Source organism: Myotis myotis, unplaced genomic scaffold (genome assembly GCF_014108235.1).
Source record: "Myotis myotis isolate mMyoMyo1 unplaced genomic scaffold, mMyoMyo1.p scaffold_m19_p_5, whole genome shotgun sequence".
Lineage (NCBI taxonomy): Eukaryota > Metazoa > Chordata > Mammalia > Chiroptera > Vespertilionidae > Myotis > Myotis myotis.
Window position 1 is genome coordinate 93,275,587 of NW_023416357.1, and position 24,838 is coordinate 93,300,424.

The 24,838-nt window shown below is 52.2% G+C and overlaps 1 protein-coding gene across 9 annotated transcripts in view; it reads right to left on the bottom strand.

Moving 5' to 3' along the window:
• SNX29 (sorting nexin 29) overlaps nucleotides 1-24,838 on the bottom strand; it is a 453,538-nt gene that overhangs the window by 50,642 nt on the left and 378,058 nt on the right. For all 9 annotated transcript variants that reach the window (XM_036308068.1, XM_036308069.1, XM_036308070.1 and 6 more), the window contains one exon: nucleotides 3,614-3,753. In XM_036308068.1, coding sequence (XP_036163961.1) covers nucleotides 3,614-3,753 — 140 coding nt within the window. The remainder of the gene's footprint in view (nucleotides 1-3,613; nucleotides 3,754-24,838) is intronic.

Consider the following 24,838-nt stretch of genomic DNA (forward strand, 5'->3'; position numbering starts at 1 on the left):
GGGAGACTTGGAGAAAAAAATTCAACCTGCTGATTCTTCAACAATCAGATCTGTGCAGATGGCACAATACGGGGAAGTCCTGGCGCCCCTTGCAGAGCAGAGGAAATACTGACACAGTGAACAGAAAAAAAATGAGCAGGAAGGTGTGTGCGAAAGCAGGTCCATCTAAGATTGGACTCCAGGCTGCACAGCCTGAAAGTTTTAAGGAATATTTATGAAAAAATAAAACCAAAACACAAAACAACCCACACACCACCACAGGAAAACCACGAGCACATCTACCACAGGCTTTTATCCCCTGCCCATCTTCCCTCTCTCGCCCCAAACTGGACAGGGACCAGCTTTTCTGCAGATAGCAGTGGACTAGCTCACAGAGCATGCAAGGGAGCACAAGGGTGAGCCAAGTGCATCATGGGGAACATGCACGGCCGGGGCCTCACATCAAACCCTGTAGGAGAGGCTGCCTGCGCAGTGGGTGAGAGGAGGGCTGCAGGCAATGTGCCTGAGTGATGCCGCTTGAATACAAGAACAGCAAGGAAGGCTCCACTCCAAGACCAAGAGACAATGGTGGGGTGGGCTCCGAGGGGACACGGCAGCACTGTCACCGGGGCTGTGGCCTGTGGGGCTGAGTGGGAATGGCCGTGCGTATCTGCCATCCCGGCTGCCAGAACAACGCACCACACGGTAATTGTGGCGTAAGCACCTGGCATTACTCCTCCCAGCTCTGGAGGCTGCCGTCCAAGGTCCGGGTGCTGCGGAGCCGGTTCCAGAAGGGGCAGACTTCCCTGCTTGCAGGCAGCTGCCTGCGCACTGTGCCCTCTCGTGGCAGAGAGGCACTCCGTCTCCTCCTCCTCCTCTCACAGGGCACTATGTCAGCAGGCCCAGCCATTGTAAAAGACCCCAAATGCCACCCCAGGGAGGGCAGGACTGCAACATATGAATGGGGGGCGGAGTTTTCACGAACACACACTCCATAACAAAGAGTGACCAATTCTCATTTTCAAAAGGAGCTTGATATCTGATTTTTTAAAAAATCTGACACCTAATTGTTTGCTGTTGGCAATATTTCAATTAAGAAAAACAGGTAACAAAACCCCACTGGACTGGTCAAATAAAGCAGGTCCTAGGGTCAGGCTCAATCCACAGGTTGTGGGCTTGTCACCCAAACCCCAAAACATGGGCCCTGGCACCGAACAGCCCAGGCTGCCATGTGCTGGTGAGTGACCCTGGGGCCAGCCAGGGAACCCCTCAGCGCCTCACTCTCCTCATCAGTCTCAGCTGGAACCTTAGGAAGCTGTCCTCTGATTGACAATGTTGTTGTAAGGTCCCACCTAACAAAATGGAGGCACGGTTCACCCCCCCCCCCCCCCCGGTCGGCCCTCAGGGAGACCAGGCAGGTCAATGTTCAGCCAGTGCCCACAGCACATGCCCACCAGACGCAGGTGCGGAGGGAGCGGCACACGCCCCGTAAACACGACCGTGCATGTTCAGTAGCTACAGCGGATCTTTAGGGTCCCGAGTCACCCTTTGAAAGAGCCGAGGAAATCTGTCAAGATTTATTTTTAAAAAAATGCTTTTCCGGGTTTATTTCCTCAGCCACGAGAGTGTTTATAAAACCGGAGCTCTCTTAGGGTGAGGTCGGAGCTGGAACAGTCTCACTGGTGCTCGTGGGAGCAAGTACCGGAATTGGTCACACGGCAGTTCACCCGCTCCTCTCCCGTCCCCCACGTGCAACAGTCCGCACATCCCACCTGTAACCCCCTCCTCAGAAAGACGAAGGTGGAGAGGGCTGCTTGACCTGGATCTGCGAGGAAAGCCACCAGTGAAAGCTGTTTAATTACCTGGGTGCCAGCCCAGACCAACGTTCAGCCAGAAATCTCATGTCAATATTGTGTCGTTTGCCACCATCCCCGACTGAACCCTTTGTATTTTTAAAGGCCGTGAAATGGAACCTGTATTCCCTGTGCTAATCAGGCACACAAGGTTCCTCTCCCGCCTCTGATTAATGGCACCAGCAGGCTGAGGCTGCGCCACTCACCGGGACGCTCTCATTAGCACACGATTTTCACAACTCCAGCGGCCAATGTTTGCTAACGCCTGGCGGACCAGAGACACCAGCAGTGCCAGCAGGAAGGCCACCCGCTCGCCTGTGCGGGCAGTGTTTTCTCCTTTCTTAGTATCAGAGCCTAAGGATCAACGCTCTAACTCGATGTTCACCAGGGAACTTAGCCAAGCGCACAGGACTCGGGGGAGGTTAATTTCTGCTCACACCATGGGCCGGGCTGCCTTTCTGCGGGTGGGACTCCTAGGTGAACGCGCACCGCACTTTCCAAGCAGCGAGCTCCGGCCTGGCATCCCAGGCACCTGTCTATCTACTCGGAAGGCAGGGCATCTTCACACAGGCAGTGTGGCACCAGCACATGCCCGCACAGAAGCCTCAGACCATTAGGAAAACATCAGCAACCAGCGTGGCTACAAGTTCAAATGCCCCACACAGGGAAGAGGGGCAGTGCTGGGAATTCGCCTTGGAAATGTTGGGAAGTGCACCCCCAAAGCAGCGCCCCCACCTTCAGAAGCAGAAACAGGCCCCCTGTTATGTGACGGCTGCACTGTTAGAATGGATCACCCCCAGCCTCAGCACACCCTGGAGAGAGCGTCGAAGAAAGGAAACTCGTTTATCCCAGCAGATCACGGACTCCAGCCAGTGCTTCTCAATGACAAGTCCCAATCCCGTTCTGGGGAGCCACAGCCTTGCTATTGCTTCCATCTTGGGCTTCCATTATGATGACAACATGTTAGAAGTAACGAAACTATATTCACCACCTGAAGACTCTGTGAAAACCAAGGGCTGCTTCATCATCCCAGGGCTCCACATCCAAGGAGGTGAATGTCTCAGGCTGAGGGAGACTTGCCAGGACAGCGTGGACTCGCCAGCGACCAGGTGATGCACTGTGACGGCCACCTGCTTCAAGGTGCCGCACAAGCAGGTGTTTCCAGGCACCGTGACCCGAGAACCACGGGGAGGAAGAGGTCAGCAGGCAGACACCGGCGTGGCACATGCAAACACAAGACCTGCCACACGCCTCTGTGAGCAAAGCCTGGTCTCAGAAAATGGCAGCAGCACTGCATGGATAGCTATGAGTTGTAACCTCCTGTAAGTGCTTAACACGTAACTTCTTACTCTTATGAAGAGGTGTATGAATAAGGAATTTATGCTATTTTTAAGTCTGTCCATACATAAGCAATATTAACATGGAAATCATGTCAGTCGGTACCAGTGGGAGCCTGAAACTTTCCTTGGGTTCACTACCTGAGCTGAGAGACTTTCGCTCTGACCACCTGTGGGCTGCAGGGAACATGAGTCCCCCCTGTGATCGTAGTATATGAACGCATAAAACCACACAGCCCTGCCTTCCCTTGCAGACCTCAAATCTACATTTCTCCTTTGCAAACTTTCCTGAGCCCTTCAGGAACGCCAAAGCGCATGGCCCCAGTCTCCCTGTCGGCGCCTCCCCCGGCTCCTGGTGCACCTGGGCCCAGGGTGTCTAGGACACAGGCCATGGAAAAGGAGGAAGGATGTGTAGGCGGAGTGCGTCCCGCAGATGGTACTCACACGAAGAAGGGCATCAGCTGAACCAGGGTCTCCTTCTTGGGGCTGGCGGCAAACTCGGGGACGGCCTGGATGACTTTGTTCATGACGCTGCGCAGGTAGCTCTGCAGCTGCTTCCTCCGCTCCTCCACGAACTTGGCGTCCTGGGGAGACAGACAGGGGCGCTCCGTCAAAGCCTCCTCGCCAACACCACTCCCCACAGCACACCCCGGGCCCTCGCCACCAGACAGCTCACGTTTATCGAACGACCACTCACACAAAGAGCGTCTCAGGCTTTACACGTGTGACCACATGTAATGACAGGGACGATGCTCATGAAATTAGGTGGGAGCGCAGGTCCAGCGAACTCCCTCAGTGTGTTCCCAGAACCGAATGAAGTCTCAGCGACTCTGACGGTTACTGAGTAGCCGCCATGTGCCAGATGTGGTGCCAGGGACTCAGGGTGCACCAGCAAACACACAGTGTGGCCCTGGGGGGGGGGGGGGGCACAGATAAAACCAGTGACCACACAGGTCAGTGTGGAACTGTTAATCACACCAAGTGCCACCCTGGAGAGAGGGTGCTTAATTTTGCCTTCACAGGAATTTTCCTAAATAAAAACCTATTTCCACTATTTAACAAAGATTTCATTGATAAACAAATTCTGCCTTCTCTTGAAAACCTGGGAGATACAGTTCTCCCCAGTAGGGCCGCGCCTGGGCCCTCGCCTCCCTGCTCTGGGCCCCCTGCTCACCCCTCTAACACCCCCCCCCCCCCCCCCCCCGGGCCAGCTTCCCAGGCATGCACTCCTGCAGTCGCTCGGGTTGGAACTTGGACCTGTGTCATCACCTGATGTCCCTGTCTTGAAATTCTTAATAATTTTAGAACATGGGGCCCCCATTTTCCTGTTGCCCTGGGCCCCACAGATCCTGTAGCCTGTCCCATAGCGAGGGGCAGGGAAGGCCTTCTCTAGTGAGGCTCCCACTGCACCGGAGGCCAAGGGGGGCAACAGAGCAGAGCGGGAGGCTGAAGAGCAGGGTCGTTCATCCCACAAGAATAGGAGGAGCACACTCTGATTAATCTCCATGTCAAACTGCGGCCGAGAGAGGACTGGGCGGCGCATCCACGGGGTCCACAGATGGACCGGGCCTCACCCCCCTACACCCTGGGTCACCACAGAGCCGGCCCCGCAGGCCCCAGTGACAGCTGCTGGGTGGGGCCCCGCCCAGGATGGCCTGGTCTCTGAGAGCCCCCTAAGGCCCTGCCAAGGACCCCAGCATGGCAGGGAGATTCTTTAAGAAGTGCCAGATTTAGCAAATAAAGACACAGGATGCCCAGTGACATTTGAATTATGATAAGCAGTGAGTCATTTTTCAGTTTTCATAATTCAATATTCAATAATTCATAATTCAATAATTTTTCATTGTTCCACTGTGTACCACACGATAGAACCTTTCCATGCAATATTTGGGACACACTGGAACTAGGGAATTATTCATTGTTTATCTGAAATGAAATGTCACTGGCTGCCCTGCATTCACCTGGCCGCCCCCTGAGCACAGGCGGGAGGAAGAAACGCAGGGCAGGAGCCAGGCCATTCAAGGTCACAGCAAGGCCTCCAGCCCAGAGTCACTCCCTGGTGACGCCTCCGTGGGACCTTCCCTCTGCCCCCCACCCCACACTCCCCCCACTGAGTGGCAGCCATGGGACACTGTGAGGGCTGCTCCCCTCACGCAGGGTCAGCCCCAGGAGGGAGGGAAGGAGGACGGGGCTGGAGGGGGGCGTGGATGCCCAGAATGGGCAGAGTGGAGGCACGGCCAGGAGAGTCACAGGCCCTCGCTTGGCCCACAGTGGGGCCCAGGCCCTGTTCCGGGGCCTGAATGCCAGGCCCAGGCTGACCGCTGCCTGGAATGAGCTCATGGTTCATCATGTGCCTCCTCTACTCGATGGACAGTCCCAGGAAGGGGGAACTTTAGCTGTCTTGTTCACCCTACACTGCAGAGCCGAGCACAGTGGTCAGCGCTCACGAGCCCCCGCAAATATTTGTTGCAAGAACTAATAAATGTGGGGGTAGATTTAGGGCAGCGGTTCTCAACCTGTGGGTCGCGACCCCTTTGGCGGTCGAACGACCCTTTCACAGGGGTCGCCTAAGACCATCCTGCATATCAGATATTTACATTACGATTCATAATAGTAGCAACATTACAGTTATGAAGTAGCAACGAAAATAATTTTATGGTTGGGTCACAACATGAGGAACTGTATTTAAAGGGCCAGAAGGTTGAGAACCACTGATTTAGGGGAAGCGAGGCAGCCACCAGGAGAATGGCTTGGAGGCTGTTGCCAAGTCCAGACAAGAGATGGCAAAGACACCCACCAGGGAGTGGGAGGGAGAAGGCTGGCCTATGGACCAGCTCCCTGGTCCCAAACCCTCTGGGCAGGGAGCAAAGGGCAGAAGACCAGTAACAAGTGAGCAAAGACAGGGAGCTGGTCCCTCCGAGACCCCATTTGTCACATGGGGCTCCGGAGGAGAGCAGCATCGGGTGGGGGCCTGTCCCACTGGGTGGCGTGCAGAGCTGAGGGAGCCGTGGGTGTTTGTGAGATGTTTGCTTGGGCTCCTAGGGCTGCAGCTGAAACAGCACAAGAAGCGATGGGACTGAGAGAAGCCCGGCTCGGGGAGCCTGCCAGCTCTCTGTGACTGCTTAGGGGTCCTCGCTGCCGTGGCCTGCAGCCATTCTGTGCGGCATCCCCACCACGGTATTTCTGTCCGTTCGGTTTCCAGGTAGTAACAGAGAGCATGGGAGTGAGTCTTCATTTTCAAAAAAACATTCGGGACTATTTTAATGGAAGTATTTTTTCCCCTCCAAAAAGATTAATTTTATTTTGAGCTTCAAGAAGATGAAGGCGCCATCATATTAAGAGTAACTATTTTTGAAACAGCAGAATGTGAAGAAGATGACAAGCTATGGTTTCCAGGACAAGTGCTCAGGCTCCGACCCCTGCACTATTACAACTTTTGTGTCCAGCCCAGGGCATCTTTTCAACCACGTGCCCCTCTCCAAGGGGCCTCCCCAGGAGCCACCCTTCATGCGAGCTGCAGGTGGGCACAGGGACCTCGTCCCCAGACTTCCTACTTCCATCTCAGAAAAACATGGTTTTCCTAAGATAAGTAGAAGGCCCCTCCTTCAGGAGCAGCAAGCAGCTCGGCCCTGAGTACAGACGGCAGCTTCGGAGTCAGCGGATTGAAAGCATGTCACTGGCTAAAGCATCTGGAACACTGATGAGGCCTCAGGAGCCGGCACGAAGGCCCTCTGGCTCTGAGAGTCCCTCCCATGCCCAGTTCTGATGAGAGGGGGCACAAAGGAAGACAAGATTTCCCAGCATCTGCAGTGGGATGGGAGCCACAAACCAGGTGTGGGCAGGGCGACGTGAGTGGGGGTGAGGCAGCCATGTCCGGGTGCAGCCACAACAAGGAACATGCTGGGAAACCCCCTTTCCTCCCCAGCAACGTGTGGAGGCCACACGTGGAGAAGGCAGAACCACTGGAAAGGAGGGTGGCCAAAGGCACCTGGGCTGCCTGGGGCTGTGGCATGAATGGGAAGTGCCTCCAGGGCTGACAGCTTTACACCACCGCCTGAGGGGCACTCGTGCTAATTATGCTGATGCACAGGGGGCTCACTCAGTGCGGCTGCAGGGGCAGGCCCTGTGCACGCAGCGTGCCTGAGGGAATGCACGCGGCAGAGGATGCAGCCCTGCCTGCAGGGGCAGAGGCCAGCAGAGAGAGGAGACAAAAGCGGGGGCAGGGACAGAGTGACCAGTGCTCCGCGCAGCGGGTGTGGGTGAACCTCGGAGGGAGGAGACTCCGCCTGGAAGGCGGTGCTGTTGAGGGTGAGGCCTGCAGGCTGAGAGGCAGGAAATACACAGGATAAACCCAACATGGGTTAAAGACCTCAATGTAAGACTGGAAACCACAAAAACCCCAGAAGGAAACACGGGCAGTAAAATCTCGGGCATTTCTTGTAGCAATATTTTTTCTGATATGTCTCCTCGGGCAGGGAGACAAAGAAGAAAACAAACGGGACTGCATCAAGCTAAACAGCTGACACAGCAAAGGAAACATCAACAAAATGAAAAGATAACCCACTGCACAGGAGAACATATTTGCCAATGATACATTTGATAAGAGGTTAATCTCCAAAATTTATAAAGAACTCATACAACTCAACACAAAAAAACCCCAAACAATCCAATTTAAAAAATGGTAAAAGGATCTGAATAGTCATTTCTCCAAAGAGAACATACAGATGCCCACCAGACATATGAAAAGATGCTCAACGTCGCTAAGAGAGATGCAAACTTAAACCATAATGAGGTATCACCTCACATCTGTCAGAATGGCTGTCATCAACAAATCAACCATCAGTGCTGGTGAGGATGGAGAAAAGGGAACACCCATGCACTGCTGGTGGGAATGCAGATGGTGCAGCCACTGTGGAAAACAGTATGGAGTTTCCTCAAATAATTAAAAATGGAACTGCTTTAGGACCCAGAAATTCCACTTCTGACAATATATCCAAAGGAAGCCGAAACATTATTTCAAAAGAATATATGCACCCTTATGTTCATTGCAGCATTATTTACAATAGCCAAGATTTGTCAGGAGCCCAAGTGTCCATCAGTAGATGAGTGGATTAAAAAGCTGTGGTGTCCCGGCCGGTGTGGCTCAGTGGTTGAACTGCTGCCCTCTATTTTGTATAGAACAAACTGTGTGGTTGAAGGCAAAGAAACCATGAACCCCACCTTCCTAATGGGGAACAGAAAGTCCCGAGGCACTGAAAACATCCTCACCAGAGCGGCACAGAGGGCAGCAGCAGGAATGAGAGTAAAATAATGATACTAGTGATAACAGCCAGCACGTCTACCACAGGCCACTTCTGTCTTCAGCGTTGCTCCTGTTACCTGGGTTCACCCTCTAGATGACTTTCTAAGGAGGGTCTGTTACTGTCCCCATCTCCCAGGTGAGGAATGGGAGGTGCAGGGAGCAGCAACACTCACCCAAGTGCGGATCTGACAAATGAGAGACGTGGCATACAACCCAAGTCCTCCGCTCCATCACGGCATGTGCCACTGCCCCCCGGGGAGGCGGGGGCACTGGAAACCCGCCTCCCTCATCCTGTCTGAGACGGGCCTTCCCACCGGGCACACATGAGCTGTATGAGCTGTAGCCTGTGATGGGAAGACAGAGCGCTGACTCAAGAGGACATCGCAGGCCCCGTCCTCGCCACATTTTCCCATGAAAAAGGCCACAGGGCTTAGCGACACTAAATTCCAACGTGCTCTTCCTGTGGTTCAGACACCCTCCTCTTCCTGCTCAGCCTGTCCCAGGTGATCCCCATTGCTTACAGGTCTTACTCGAAAATGGGGGCGACAGAGCAGGCCCCCAGGACTGAGCAGCTTAGGGGGACACACCATGTGATGGGGTTGAAGCCTGGACAGCGCACACATGGTATCCATGCGGTGTTAACTGTCAGAGCAGGACCCACCTGCAGTGAGTGCGGACCTCCAAACCTTCACTGCGAACACGGGTCTCCGTTTTAGGAAAGGAACAGAGTCCACGCGGGGTTTGAGGTCCATTTACGCCCCCCCAGCCCCTCCCGCCCCCCCCCCCCCCCCCCCGAGGACAGCGACGATACCCTTTATTTCGAGCTTGCTGTGGGCCAAGCACTGTGGGAAATGTTGCCTGGCATTACTTTATGAACTACATACTAATATCCCCATTTTGCAGACAAAGAAATCGAGGCTCCAAGAGATTAAGTGCCTTTTCTACAGGGACCCAGCTGGCGAGGAAGAGCTTGGATTTCTAGCCGTGTCCATTGGATTCAGCTCATAAGCATGATGAGGTCTGACTCTGAGGATCAACAACCACAGGAGACCTACAGCTTTGCTAAAAACAGAAGTGAAAAACAAACAGGTCCTGCAGGTCACAGAGCGTGAACAAAACACCGTAATTTCGAAAACCTCCTCTTGGCACAGCAGTGTTTATGGCTGGGTGAATCCCGTCTTTAAAGCAACAGAACCCCGTCCGTGGGAGGGTGGAGTGGGTGCGGAGCTTCCTGGCAGCCTCGTTTATTGAACGGGCAGGATACGGTGGCCTGTCCCCCATGGGGGGAGCAGGTCTAAGTGCCTCTTCTGCCTCCACGGGGCCGGCACGGGCTGGGCCTCAGCAGGACACAACGAAGGGTTTCGTGGCAGGAGAGCAGCAGGCTCAGGCGCAGCTAAAGCCTACGTTTCTGTTACCGACTGTGCAGCCCAGGGAAGCTGCAGGCTGGACCTCTGGGAGGGGGGGCCGGGGGGGGGGCTGGCTTAGGCACTTTGGGGAAGAAGTCAGGTAGGAAACAGGACACTGCCCATGTGCAAAGGTGTCCCCCCAGGATGTGCAGACCCCCGAGCTAGAAGGGACAGAGGGAGACACGGGCAAAGGAGAGGCCAGCCACTGCTTCAATCCCGGAAACGCTGCCAGGCCACCTGGATGATGTGACTTCTCAGGTTAAAACACGGAAAATAATTGTAAAAACACCGAAGATCAGGTGGATCAAAGAAAACACAGCGTGCAGGCCACACGGAGCCACCAATTTGAGACGTCTTATCCCACGTTCCTCACCTTAGAACGCTTTCCACAGGTTCACGGAGCCAGGCTTGGGGTTGGGATTCTGTAGGAAAGCAGTGCGGTGCCCCCCAGAGTAACCCAGAGCTGCTCAGTCCAGCGGCTGCTGCACCGAGTTACTCTGCCTCCCTGCACCTCCAGGTCCTCGTCGGAGCGGGGCAGGTGTGAGTGCCCATTTCAGAGGATTGCTGGGCCAAGTCACGCTTGTAAAGCAAAAACTGAGCTGTTCCCAGCACACAAACACTCAATACAAACACACAACGAATTTCCTTTCTAGAAGAAAGCACAATTCAGGTTTCTTCGGCCTTTAAGACAACCATCTTTCAGCAAGCCGGCAATATTTGGTGAAAATAAATATAGTGGACCACATGACCCAGCAATTCCATCCAGAGTGTCCCAGAGGACTTCTACTGGACCGGGAGGCCACACGCAGGAGACTGACTGTGTGCCGTTCTGGCATGGTGAGGGGCCAGCAGCCACTTGGGAAGGGACCGTGAGATGTGGTGGACGCACACCTGAAATGTAGCTAACAGTACAGAAGCAAAGTGGAGGCGCACAGCCACAGGAGTGGAGCCGACAGAAAAAACACTACTGCGCAAGGCCACCTAAGTACATTAAAAACACAACAGCACAACGCATTCTAGGAGGGAACGAGCCCACTGGCCCAGCTGCTGTGGTGGGAGAACAGGAGACTGAGGATGACAGAGAAACACAGGGCGAGGCCTCAGCGACCAAGGGGCCCGTGTCTCAGGAGCTGAGGTCCAAAGAGGGAAATGAAAGGGAGAGAGGTGGTGCTTCCCGTCGGCACCTGCTTCCTCCATCAGACACAAAGACCCCGAGGGATCTGGTGCAGACGTGTTCTGCTCTGGCAAAGCTCCAAGTGCAAGTCCAGGGCTGAGACCGAGCTGTGCCACCGCAGGAAAGTGCAGGGTGCTCCCTCTCCTCAGGTCCCAGTCTCCCCAGGCGCCCTGGACCCCACTCCCTTCCCCTCTACATCCTGGCTGTGCTGGCCCTGGACCTGCACATTGACTGCTGGGCTGACAGATGGCTCGCACATGCCAGCCCTCGTTAGAGATGGGCGAGCTCCCTCGTTTCACAGTCTATTGACAACATGATGGTCATACGGGGTCGGGTTTAGAGATTCTCGAAGGCTTTCATGGCAGTGGCGGCAGCATTATGTGCCACCATCTCAAACTGTCCTGATTGTTGCCGTGCAATCAGTATGCATTCTGCACGCTGACGCCACAGGCTGAAATGGCAGGATGGGCGAAGGGCGGCAGAATCGCGGCAGAATGTTAGCAACAGCCAATGCGTGTTGGATGCCAGGAACTGAGTGCAGGCTCTTACAAGTATTACATCTAAACCTAGTAATATTCCAAAGATGAAGCTCGAAGAGGTAAGTACGGTGGCCCAAATCACACAGCGGAGGAGGGGCCGTGCCAGGAGAGGGCTGTCCCAGAGCCCACCTCCCTCCCTCTGCAGAGCCAGTGTGCCCAGGGAGGCCCTGGCAAGGCAGGCAAGGCTGGGAGGAGCAAGCCGGTTTCAAAGCCAAGACAGAGGAGGTGGGAGGCCTTTGCATCCCTCTCTAGGGCAAGTGGGCAGATGAACACACTCCAAAGCCACACCCACATGGCAATACCCAACCCCCTGTTCTCCCAGGGCCAGGGTGAAGGCACAGGATGGACGAGACCCAGAACATTCCAGCACACCCTGGAAAAGGGGGTGAGGGGTGCAGCCACAGTGCCAGCTCCTCCCGCTGTCCTGGGAAGCGGCAAATCTGCACTGTTAGGTTAAATCTCTCAGCTCTCAAATCAGTTGGCAGCTCATTTAAATGCTTAAACATCATGGTGCAGACCAAAGAAAATACATCTACAGGCCACCCAGAAGCAACAGAAACAGGCAGTTCATTAAAAACTGGCCTCTGCAAGTGGCTCCCTCCACTGTGGAGTTTGAGCTGTGCTACTGAGAGGGTGTGAGGGCTCCCTGCTTCCGAAGGCCACACACCGGCTAAGAAACAACCCAGACACTTGGAAGGGGTGCTGCCCGCTCGCCCCAGGGCAGGGATGGCACTACGGCGCCATTCCCCGGGACTGCTGCCCGGATTGTAACTGCTGTCGACTGAATGCCCAGCACACCCACCCGCCCTTCAACGTTCAAATGTAGCATTTTACCTAAGCCTCAAAAACACGCTTCTCAGGGGAGGGTGGTAGGTCCACTTTACAGACAAGTTAACATGTCCACAGTCATACTAGAATGGGCAGAACTGGAACGTCCGGGGCCAGGACTCGCTGCCCCACACTGCCCCTCGGTTTATAGGGGAACTTGACAAAACTTTCCTTCCATTCAAAAACCGTCATTGAGCCGCCCCCACGCTGGGGCTGGTGGGATGAGAGATGTGGAGGACAAGGAGCCCTACCTTTTAGGCCACTTGAGTTTAATGCAAACCTGACCCATTTTTATCTGCGATACTTCTGACACCAGTGGGTTTCTTTTGCACAACCATCACCAATTCCCCACCCTTTCAGGCACTAGCTTGGTACTTCTGCCCAACTGGCTATAAATCAGAGGTTCCCATGACCCTTCTTTAGGTTCAGTAATTTGCTAGAATGGCTCATGGGACTCAGGAGAATGAACAGTGCTTCCAACTGTTAGACCAAGTTACCATGTGACCCAGCAAGTCCACTTCTGGGTGGAATGAAATGAAACCAAAGGGAAATGAAAACATATGTCCACACAAAAACGTGCACACAAATGTCCACAGAAAACTATTTTATTAAACAGCCAAAAAAATGGACACACCCAGATGGATTAATGGATAGACAAGTGTGGCATGTGCACACAATGGGACAGTATTTGGCAATAGAAAGGAAGGAAGTACTGATGCATGCTACAGCACAGCATGGAAACATTATGATTTTGTGAAATCACAAAAGATTATATAGTATATGATCCCACTTATATGAAATTTCCAGAATAGGCAAATCTACAAAAGGTAGAGTAAAGCTGTTTTCAAAAAAGAAGAGAATGGGCACATAACCCAGGCAGGTCTGATCCCAGGATTTTTGCTGAAACTCCTGGGAAAGGCGCTCTCTCCCCCCTGGGGTTGCTTTCCGAAGGCACTGCCAGGGGCTCTCCCTGGAGAAAGCCTATCTGAGATGAAGCCCGCACAGAGGAAGACAGAGGGGAGAGGGGAGGAGAGGGGAGGGAGAGACCCGGTTCTGATGGGTCACAGGAGCCTGGGCCGGCTGTGCCAAAGCTCACTCCATTCCTGCTCTTCAATCACATCCATCACCCTCTGTGCCTGTCCATGCGGGAGGACTTCTCCTGAGTTCCTCACGGAAATTTTGACTCTTCTCTGGCATCCTCCACTCTGACTGTTCAGGTCATACCCTCCCTCCACTGGCTCCCCATCCTAGAGCCCCCCATTGCCCCAATACCCCAAAACTCTCCCAATGCACAGGCTTCTCTGACCCTCTCTTCATGGCCACAGCCTCCCTCAACCTCACCTGCCTCCTTTTAGCCAGACACACCCCACCTTGCAGGCACCTGGAGCAGGGCTCCTTACTCAGCTGCTCAAAAATAAATACGAGCTGTATTATTTCCAGCGAATTTTCCCACCCTATTAATTATGTATCTACCACCTGCTTCACACAAAAAAGGAACTCGGCAGGGAGGACTAGGGAAGAGTAAGACAGCTGAAAAGTGTGGTGGTGGGAGTGGCCCCCACCAGGGCATGGAGCTGTGGCCACGCGTGGGGGAGAGGCCCTGGGAGGAGGGGGAGAGACCCTTGGGGTAGAGGGAGGGCCCTGGGGGAAGGGGTGAGACCCTGGGAAGAGGGGGATAGACCCTGGGAGGAAGGGGAGGGCCCTGGGAGGAAGGGGAGAGACCCTTGGGGGAGGGGGAGGGCCCTGGGAGGAGGGGGCGGGTCCTGGGAGGGGGGAGGGCACTGGGGTTCGCCTAGGCTTTGGTGAAGCCTCCTACCATCCCCTTATCAGAGCTGTGTTTTTAAATTCATGAAACATAGGATTAGAAAGAAAAGCACTTCTATTGAAGCAGTTATCAAACCTGTGATGAAGCAGTGCCAGTGTTCCTTTGCAGAGGGATTAATGACAAGATCTCGTGTCATTTTAAGTAGTGGAGAGGTTTAAGGACACCTGGAACCACCTGCATCAACTGCCAGGTGAAATGAGAATACATACGACTGAGTTCCACTGGGGACGAAGTCACAGACACCACGGCTTCAGCTAGATATGACTTAAATGAAAGTTACTTCTTTTTCATTTTGATCACTTGCATTTACCCTCAGACCCTAAGATACGCACTCCTGGGCCAGACCAGGCCCTGCTCCCGGTGGGCCACTCTGAGTCCCTTTCCCACCTGTAACGGGCTGGGAAGCCGCCCTGCCCGCTGGGGGAAGGGGATGGGTGTGAGGAGTAAGGATGGTGTCCAAAGGCAATCTGGCCACGACCCAGGAAAGGGCCTTGGAGTCACCACTAGCAGCTCCGAGTGCTCCCTGGGCCGGGCCACGTTCCCAGCCTGGTCACCTTTCCTCACTTAACCCTGCAGCAGCTCAAGAGGGAGAGGCCAATGTCTCTACCGTGAGGATGCACTGGTGTCAGGGCTCAAGCCCAAGTCCATGGGCCCTCCTCCTCTGCCTCGCACGCCACCTCCGGAGTCCGGGGAGATAACCGCGGGGGGGGGGGGGGGGAGATGAAGAAAAGCTGAGCCAGACTCGACTTGGAGCTGGAGGCCCTGGAACATGTGTCTGCCCGGCTCCGAGGCAGTCGTAAGCCCGGAGATGAAGCAGCCCACGTTTTCCCAAGAACTAGAACATTTCCATCCCAATGAGCTGGAAGCCCTGAGGCGGGAAGGGGGGAGGGCCCTGACCACTCAGTATCCACGTGCTGCCCGCAGGCTGCACTGTCCTGCCACCACTGTCTTTGCCTGGAACTACTTGCTGAGTCGTTTCCAGCTGCTCCTCAGCCTCGTGTTTCAGTATAAATGTCCCTGTCTGGACCCTTTATTATTTTTTATTTCATTTGTTTGAAGCTTGAAAAACTATTTATTAAAGTAATTTTTTATTTTTTAAAATTTATCTTTATTGTTGAAAGTATTACAGATGCCCCCTGTTTCCTCCACTGACACCCTCCACCCGCTCCCCCAGGCCTTCACCACACTATTGGCTGCCTGGACCCTTTAAAACGGCTCCCCACACCGCCCCTACATGCAAACATGGCACCACTTGGAAATACCTTTACTTAAGGCTTATTTATGTCCGTCCCCGCTAAACTACAAGTTCCTCAAGGGCAGGAACACACCAGTCCTTGTACACTGTCTTAAATGAGTGCATATCACAGAGGAGGAAGAGAGAGCTGCGGGGCCCAGGCCCATCTGTTGCAGGTTGGGAGGTGAGACTGAGCACAGGCACATCCTGACTTACCGATTTCACACACACTGGCTCTGCCCACCGGCAGGTGTGGCTCAGAACCTGACCAGCTGACCCCCTGAGCAGCAATATCCCCCTTGGAGGGAAACAGAGTGAATAGGACAGGAAGGAGATGGGGGGAGAGCCCTGTTTGAAGGGTCGAGTCAGATACGAACATAAAAATAACATGGAATAGGGCTTTTCAAACTTCCATGTGTATACAACTCACCTGGGAAACCTGTTAATTGTGCAAATTCTGATTCAGTAGGACTGAGGCGGGCCTGAGATTCGGCATTTCTAACAAGCTCTGAGTGAGGCGGATGCCACCAGTCCACAGACCACATGTTAAGTGGCAAGATCTTTAGAAAGGACAGATAAGAGAAAGAAGTTTAAATTATTTGAGGTCCTATTTGATCCCTAGTCTCAAGCCAGATTTTGGCTGGAAAGTCTGGTACCAACTCATGGAAACATTTGCCACTGTTTTTGATCCTCTGCACAACAGCACAAGGCCGAGAGCAAACAGGCCTGCTGAGGTCATTTAGGAGACGCGCCACCCCTGGCTCTCTGAATACCCCACCACGTGACCCCAGGCATCGGATTTTCCCTCCTGGGACTTGGTCAGCGGCCCCCAATCCTTGGTCTGTGGACCAGCTGTGCCAGCGTTATCCAAGAATCTTTCAAAACTGTAGATCCCAGGGCTTCCCCTAGAGATTCTAAGCCATTAGGTCTGGGCTGTGGTTGAGCACCTGAGAGGGTTGGATATTCCCAGAAAGGAAGGCGGAACTGTCCGTGGTGCTGACCAGTGCTGTGCCTTGTGGCCTAGGTACAGATTTAGAGGATGCCTGGGAGGCAGTCAATTACCACTTTGAGACTCTGGAAAAGACGCAGGGACATTTGCCACTTGGGTACCAGCACCATTGGCACATCCACCTGCAGTGTGGCTGTGAAGCCTAACCCGTTGGAAAAGGGAAAAGTTGTGTCCAATTATTTCCAAAATCAATACAGTCAAGGCATTTTCAATTGTCACCAAAGCAATGGTAGGAGGCATGAGGACAGCCCCACACCTGTCTGAACACTAACAGTATTACTGCCGAGAAAGCCCCAGAAAGCAAAACCGCCCCTTACCTATTGCTCCAGTTTGTAAAACTCCAGTGTGGGCTTCCCGTGGCATTCCCCTCCGTAGAAGGGAGGAATGAACAGAGGGCGAGGGGGGAGATAAAAGGTGGAAATGAGGATTAAGCATTTAATCCAGAATGCCAGGTCTGCTGGGCTGGCTCATTTTTTTATTTTTCCTCAAGATTTATGTACCTGTCCAAACCGAACTACAGATCCATTTCCCAGCTCACAGAGGCACATAGAACATCAAGCAGTGCAGGTCAAGTCCAAACAATAGTTCATTGCTAGATGGAAACCTACTAAACTCTCTAGTTTAACCCTTGTCTTTCAAAGGAAGCTAAATAATTTTACTTTGGTTGGCAGCAGTGGGAATATATACACATATATTTTAAGTTTCCAGGTTGAAGAAATTCCATACTGTTCAGATCATAACTAACCCCTCCTATGACCTGGGCAACCTTCCCAGGACAGTTCTAGAGTGAAATCTCTTATCTGGCTAATGCTGTTCAGAGTTATTAAACATTACCTCCATACTTGTTGAAGTGTATACCATCTGTCCCACCCCACTTTAAGCCCTATGTGAACAGGACTTACCTGTTTAGCTCCCTGCTGTATTCTCAGGGGCTAGCACATAGTCAAGGAAATTTCCTTGAATAAATGGATGTGTGAGTAAATAATGTTCCTCTTGATATGTTTGTAGCCCTCTGGGCATGTCTCTGGGCTGGTTTCTCCTACTGCCATTCACCCTTCACACTGCTTCCTGAGGGAACTTTTTTTAAAAAGTGCAAAACCACTTTTTAAGTAAGTCTTTATTGTTGAAAGTATTACATATGTCCCTCCTTTTCCCCCATTGACTCCCTCCAACACTCCCACCCCCTTCCCACCCCAGGCCTTCAGCATCCTATTATCTGTGTCCATGGGTTAATGCAAAACCATTTTTTAAAAACCATGCCATTTTCTTTGCTTTCAGGATAAAGTCCAAATTCCTCAGCTAATTATGCAAGGTTACTGTCCCTGCCTGGCTCTTCTGAGTCCGCTCCTCACATGCCACATGACCCACTGTGTGCACCCACTGTGTGCAGTGCATGGCGCTGGCTCAGGAGGCAATTTAGAAATAGCTGGGAAAGCTGGGGCCAGGCATGCCCATCAGCCACTGACCTCGTTCATTGGGACACAACCTAGAGAAATGAGGTATCAAATGTGTGCCAGGCGATGTGTCTAGGGTGCTCGCTGCAACACTCTGAATAGGGAAAATTAGTAAATAACCTAGCTGCCCATCAAGGGACAACAAATACAACACTAAATATTTATACAACTGTTATCAGTAACACAGCAGTTGAAGTTAATGAATTAGAAGGCCATGCATCCAAATATACAAATCTCAGAAAGGCAACACTGGTGAAAAATACAGGTGTGAAAAAATACCTGATATCATTTATGTGAAGTTAAAAAAAAATCCCTCTCATAATCATATGCAATGAAAGTACAAAACCAGACAGGAAGGACGCACCGCACTCCACAGGATGGCTCCGTCTGGGAGGAAGACAGCGACGACCCCGCTGTATCTGTCATGTTTAATTCTGAACACTAACCTTTACTAAACCAGACAACGATACATGTGTGTTCATTATATTTTTCTGCGTATTTTGGGGCACTTTTGAAATATTTTATAATCAAATTTTAAGAGCTTAGAAGCAAATATGACACAATGTGAATAGCTGTTAATGCTAGGTAATGGGAATCTGCTTATTATCTTTATTCTTTGTATTTCCCTTCCTCTAAGAAAGCGCCACTGTAACGCACACATCACTGGATAACCACGTGAGAAGCTCTTCAGCAGAACCTACCAGAGGGAACACAGCCTGTGACCGAGCAATTCCATTCCTAGGATAAACCCACAGAAGCCAGGCTTACAGCCACCAGAAAACACAGACAAGAATGTTAATCAGAGCACAACACGTAACTGAGCCAAACCGGGAGCCACCCAAACATCCATCAACAGTAAAGATAAAAAAAATTGTGGTATATTCATACAATGGAATACTGCACAGCAATAGGAACAATTGCCACTTGCAACAACATGGATGACTCTCCCAGGTGTGATGTTGAGAGACACAAAGGCATACATGCTATGTGACCCCATTTGTGTCAAGTCCTAAAGCAGGCAAACTCACCTGTGGACTAGATATCAGGACAGGGGAGCCCTAGGGGGAGAGAGTGACGAGAGGAGGCTGGAGCTCTGCCAATGGCCTGCTTCTGGGGCTCCGTGCTATTTGTGTAGCTGTGTTCATTTTGTGAAAATCCATCAAGCTGTGCACTAAATACTAGAGGCATGCTGTACATGGATTTAAAAATATAACCAAACAAGGGGGGAAGAGATAAAACCCACCACCTAAACGAGAGAAATGAAGGGAAGAAGAGAGTAGCAGGCATATATGAAAGTTACCACAAATGACAAAAGAATAGAGACCAAATTAGGAGGCGTCTCTATTGACCTGTTACTTAAGCTAGCACTGGAGGGTTCCGGATATGCCAGGCCATGCTCAACAGCTACCTTACAGCATCTCACTGGATTGTCACAAGAGCCCATGATGTCAGCGCCTGCGCCCCAGGTGGCAGCTGGGACGACAGCATCGCAGAAGCTGGGGGACTTGTCGGAGGACACACAGTCAGTGCTGCAGCGACAGGACCTGAAGTGAGGCCAGTGAGATGCCACAGCCCAAACTCTTAACCTCTGGGCCTCTGGCAACAGAGAAGCTACACTGCATGGCTCCCAGAAACGTGTGGGAACCACGAAGCTGCAGGGAAGGTCAGGGGGAGGGGACCGCTTCCTCCATACACGAGGGGGTCTGCACCCCAGAGACCTGGTAATAGGAAAGCAACTAAAAGGGCGGCAGCCTGAGACACTGAAGATGTATTCTTCTAGCTTGCTTAGATGAACCAAGATTGCAATACACAATTCTCAATATTAATGGGAGCACTAAAGGGGAAGGTAGCAATTATTCTCAGTGATTTAAGGAGAGAGTAAGAGCTGAGAAGGACGCTTCCGAGTGGTGATTTTAATCAGCTGTCCAAAAGCAAGAGGGGAAAACAGACATAATGTTAAGTCTATTCAGAGGCCTTCAGAGCTAGGAGAGGGAAATAATGACATACAAGCAACTCAACAGCTCAGAAATATTTTGGACAACACTTGATGCCCAGCAGAGAGTCAAGTGTCTTATAATTCATGTCAATTTCCAGCCGATGGGTTCAACACTGCTTCACTGGAGGTCTCCTGCTCAGCCTGAGATGCGGGAAGCAGGGGAGCGGGCCAGTTCTGGTTGGTGAATCGGGAAAGCCAGATCCCAGCTGTGTCAAAGAACTCGTCCTTGTCACCAGGCATGGCTAATGCACAGCTTTTGTAGAACCTCCTGCAAATGGTCGCAATTTGTCGGTATCCACTGTGTAGGTAAGGCCTGAACATCTTCCCATGAGCAATTACTGAACAAGTTAAAGTAATGAAGGGAACTGGGAAGGGTGGAATTCGTACACTGATGCACACAGCAATGTCTATGTAGCTTGAATTCATTTGTTCATCAAACACGTTTTACTCGGCACCTACTATGCGCCAGGCACTGTGTGAGATGCTGAAAAGACAAAGACTCCACAGGCCTGGTCCTGCTCTCTAACTGAAGGGAAAATGGGGGAGAGAGAACTGTGTATCATGCAGCCAAGAGAGTACAAGAAGGGAACCCGGAGGAAGGACAGCTAATACTCTGCGTTAAGGGAAGGCTGCCTGGAGGAGATGGGGCCTGAAGGTCTGTGACCCAAGACCAAGAGGCCTCCCTGTGCTCCACACAGAAACACCCAGGGTGGGAGCAGAGCAGCAGAGACACTTCCAGGTGCTGGCCCCGGGTTATTTGTTTATAAATGACTGATTTTTTATTGGATATTAACTTGATATTGTAAAAAAGTCCTCCTGAGAAGGCCCCACGCATTAAATACAGATACACACGGATGCATGCACACACATTCCAGGCCCGAGGCGCGTCACTGTCTCTCTCCCGGGATGATTTTTCTGGCAAGATGACTTTAGCAACTGCTCTCCTGGCAAACATCTTATAGGCTTTTACCATATTAAAGAGAAACACAAATGTGCGATGTATAATGAGCCCGATTTCTCTCTCCTCCTTGCTTAATACATTAAGTACCATTTACACAGTGGTTGGCAGAGTGTCAGATGAGGAACGAGCTTGGGTTTCTGGCTTCCTTCAGTTGGAGCTCTGATCTCTCCCGACTTCCTCTCTGGAAAACCTTCATCTTCAGGGGGATGGTGTCTGAGCTCCCCATGTCTCCTTTCCAAGCAGGAGAGCGGGGGTCTGGCACTATCTTCTGGGTCCTCTTCTATATGAGGGTGTTTCTGGCAGAATCCCATATGGAAACGTGTAGTCATGTGTGACTTGCTGCGTTACCAGCCCCCAGACTTGGATGTGGACTATGGGGCTTCTCAACCAAGGACAGACGCCGAGGTGGGTTAGCACCAGTCTTACTCACTTCCTCATACAAGCTACGGGATCTTGGGCAGGATGCTCACAGCCTCCGAGCCCGGTTTGCTCTCTCTGAGACATTTTATATGGGGCTTGACAAGAATTGCCTGATGAGAAACGAATACAGAGCCTCCAGAATGTGTGACAGGCTGGGCACATGATTCTGCACACAGAAATGCAGGGTGTGAGGGTTCTGGATGGACCCATGTCAGGCTTGTCCACTGCCCGGGCTTGGTGTCCCAGCATCTTTTAAGGACATGCTCCATCTCATTACTAGCCCATCCCTGGTATATAGAAGGGGAAACTGAGGCACACAGAGATCAAATAACTTGCTCAAGGCTACAGAGCGAGTGAAGCAGTAGGAACCTTCCTTTCTTTCCTTTTCTGTTTTTACTCTCAGAGTTGACAAAATCCTGCTAATGAACAAATGCATAAATGAACGAATGCTTGGGTTTACGAGGGAACTTTATAGGCCTACAGATTGATGGGATTGGGGTGGAGGGAGGCTGCAGCTCCCAGCTCTGAACATGGTCCCTGAGAGAGAGTAGGTGGTGTGAGAGGGGTGGATGGTTCAATAGAAGGAGAGGCAATCTAAGGGTTTCACCTGACTTCCACACCGTGAGGTTGCAGAACTGCCTCATGAGGCAACAGAAATGTCCATCAGCTGGGCAAAGGCTAAATAATCTCACCCACTCCCCAGGGTGCTCCGTGCAGGTCTCTGCGTGTGAAAGGTGGGGCTGGCACTCTGCAGACCATCTGCCTTGGCCTACATATCAGCCTGGACAGGGCCAAGCAAGAGGGCCTTTGACAAGTCCCTTCACCTCCCTGTGCCTCCGTTTCCCCATTTGTGAATGAGACAAAGAGAGACGTGAGGTCAGCAGAATAACTTCTTCCCTAAGGACGCTCACACAGAACCTGTGCACGTTACCTCACATGGCAGAGGGGACTTGGCAGAGGGGACTGAGTTAAGGGCCTTAAGATGGAGAAGCCAACCTGGGGTATGAGGGTGGCCCCATCTACTCATATCCCTTAAGTGTGTGGGATATGATTTCACTGTGTGGACAGAGAGAGCTGTGACCACAGAATGGTCAGAGAGATGCAGCGATGAAGACAGAAAGGGGCCATGAGCCAAGGAATGCAGGAAGCCGCCAGAAGCTGGAGAAGGCCAGGAAGCAGACTCTCCCGGAGCCTCCAGGAGGCACACAGCCCTGCCGACACCCTGGCTTTACCCAGGGAGACCTGAGGCGGACCTCTGATCCACTGACCTAGAAGGTGACAAAACACACCGTTTAAGGCCACTAGGTGTCTGGTCATTTGTGCCGGCAGCAATAGGAAGCTAATATAAGATGCACGGAGGAAGCAGGTGCACAGAAGGAAAGGATGTCTGAGCTGAGCCTGCTGCCCCACCTGGAAGTAACCCAGGCTCTGGATGGCCCTGTAAGCATTTCCCTCCTGCAGAAAGCAGCTGTGCCTCCCTCCTCCCTCTTCTCCAGAGCACAGGGGACCCTGCTCCAGCCCAGAGGACGCCTCCAGGAGAACTGATTCCCTCGCCTTTCTCCCTACAAGACTGTGAACTTCAAATCATCCCTGTAACCCAGCCATGGGCAAACTATGGCCTGCGGGCCGGATCCGGCCCCTTTGAAATGAATAAAACTAAAAAAAAAAAAAAAAAAAAAAAGACCGTACCCTTTTATGTAATGATGTTTACTTTGAATTTATATTAGTTCACACAAACACTCCATCCACGCTTTTGTTCCGGCCTCCGGTCCAGTTTAAGAACCCATTGTGGCCCTCGAGTCAAAAAGTTTGCCCACCCCTGCGTAACCTCTACCCCCCGCACCATGCCCCTGAACGCTGGACAGGTTTTCCAAGTGGAAAAGCCTATCAGCTTTAGCATTCTTCTAGATGCCACTGGTTCCCACCTCCACCTGAGCACACCCTCCACTGCTGAGGTCCGGCCTCCCCCAGGGCTGCATTTAAATCGGTGATTCCCAGGGAGCCGCAAAGGCGCTCTTCATGCCTGAGTGCCCGTCGGCTCCTCGCCACATACCAGTGTATGAGTTTTGAATGAGGGTTTTAATGCATAATTTCTCCAACAAGCTGCATTATCCGCGGCCCAGGGGGGAAGTGATCATCTTGCCTTAATGCCAAACGAACTTTGGGAGACCGGTGCCATTATCCTAAGAAGGAATGACAGTCTCTCGATCCTCATTTGCTCTGGAGCAATAATGTACACTTTGAGTAGCATCGTCGAAAAGGAGGCTTTTACCTAAGCCCCATGCTGGCAACGTCCATTTGGACAGGCAGCCGGCCAGGCAACTCCCTGGGATCGCTAGAGAGCCCTCTCTCCTGTCTCCAGAGGCTTGCGACCGCCTGACCATTCTGCAAAATGTGTTCACTCAAAACAGGAATGAGAACTCCCAAGTCACCTAGAAGTTATTCTGCTCGCTTTTGGAATTTAGATATTTTTGAATCTGTGCTGAGAACTCAGTGAATGGAAGAAGGAAATAAAAGGGAAACTTTTTTCCATTTGATTTCTGTTCATTTATTCGATCATTCTGGCCATGAGTGTCCGGGGACTGTTCTAGAGCTGGGGAGAGAGCAGTGAGCAGACACAGACAGGCCCCGCTTCGTAAACTTCCGTTCCAGTGCAGAGGCAGACAACACTCAAGTACACAATAAACGTCTCAATTCATGGGACACGCTAGGAGAAAAGTAAAAACGAGGAGTGGGCCAGAGAGTGACTGAAGGGGCGGCAATGAGGAGGGGGCGGGAAGGCCTTACTCTGAGGAGCTGTCCCTGCAGAGACGGGAAAAGCCATTCCTGGCAGAGGGACAGCTTGGAAGTGTTAGGAGGTCAGTGTGACTGGTGTGGAGGGAGAGGAGTGGGGCATGAGATAAGGTGGGAGGGTGTGGAGGACAGTTAGGGACCGCAGACTACAGTGGAGTCGTGGATTTACCTGCCACAGCGCCACTGGAGGGTTTCATCAATAGTGACACAACTTGGCTTATGTATGCAGACCGCACTGTGGCTACAGGTAGGAAATAGACTGCTGGTCAGGCAAGAGTGGAAAAGGGCAGAGATGACAGTGGCTTGAATAGGATCATCTAAACATGGAAGGAGGGAAACAGAGACCACAGGACTTGGATTTGTGGAGTTCGACTCTCTTATCATCTCAATCCTGCTCAGTAATGTGGCTGAAGAGAAGTGCCACGCCCGGGGTGGGGGTCAGGTCGTGAGAGCTGATGGTGAAGATGCTGGTTCTCCTTCTCCGCACAGGGTAGGCGTGGACTCCTCTGCCCCTTGGCATTGGGCATGGCCCTGTAGCTTGCTTTGGCCAATGAAATACGAGTGGAATTGGCATGTGTCACTTGCAGACAGAGCCTGAAGACCAGTGTCTGATCTGCCTGTGCCCCTGCTCCTGCTCAGCACACAGACAGGAGCCTCCAGCAGCCCGGGACCCCGACACCATGAGTGGAGCTCCCAGCCAACCACGGCGGACACGAAGTGTGAGCCTG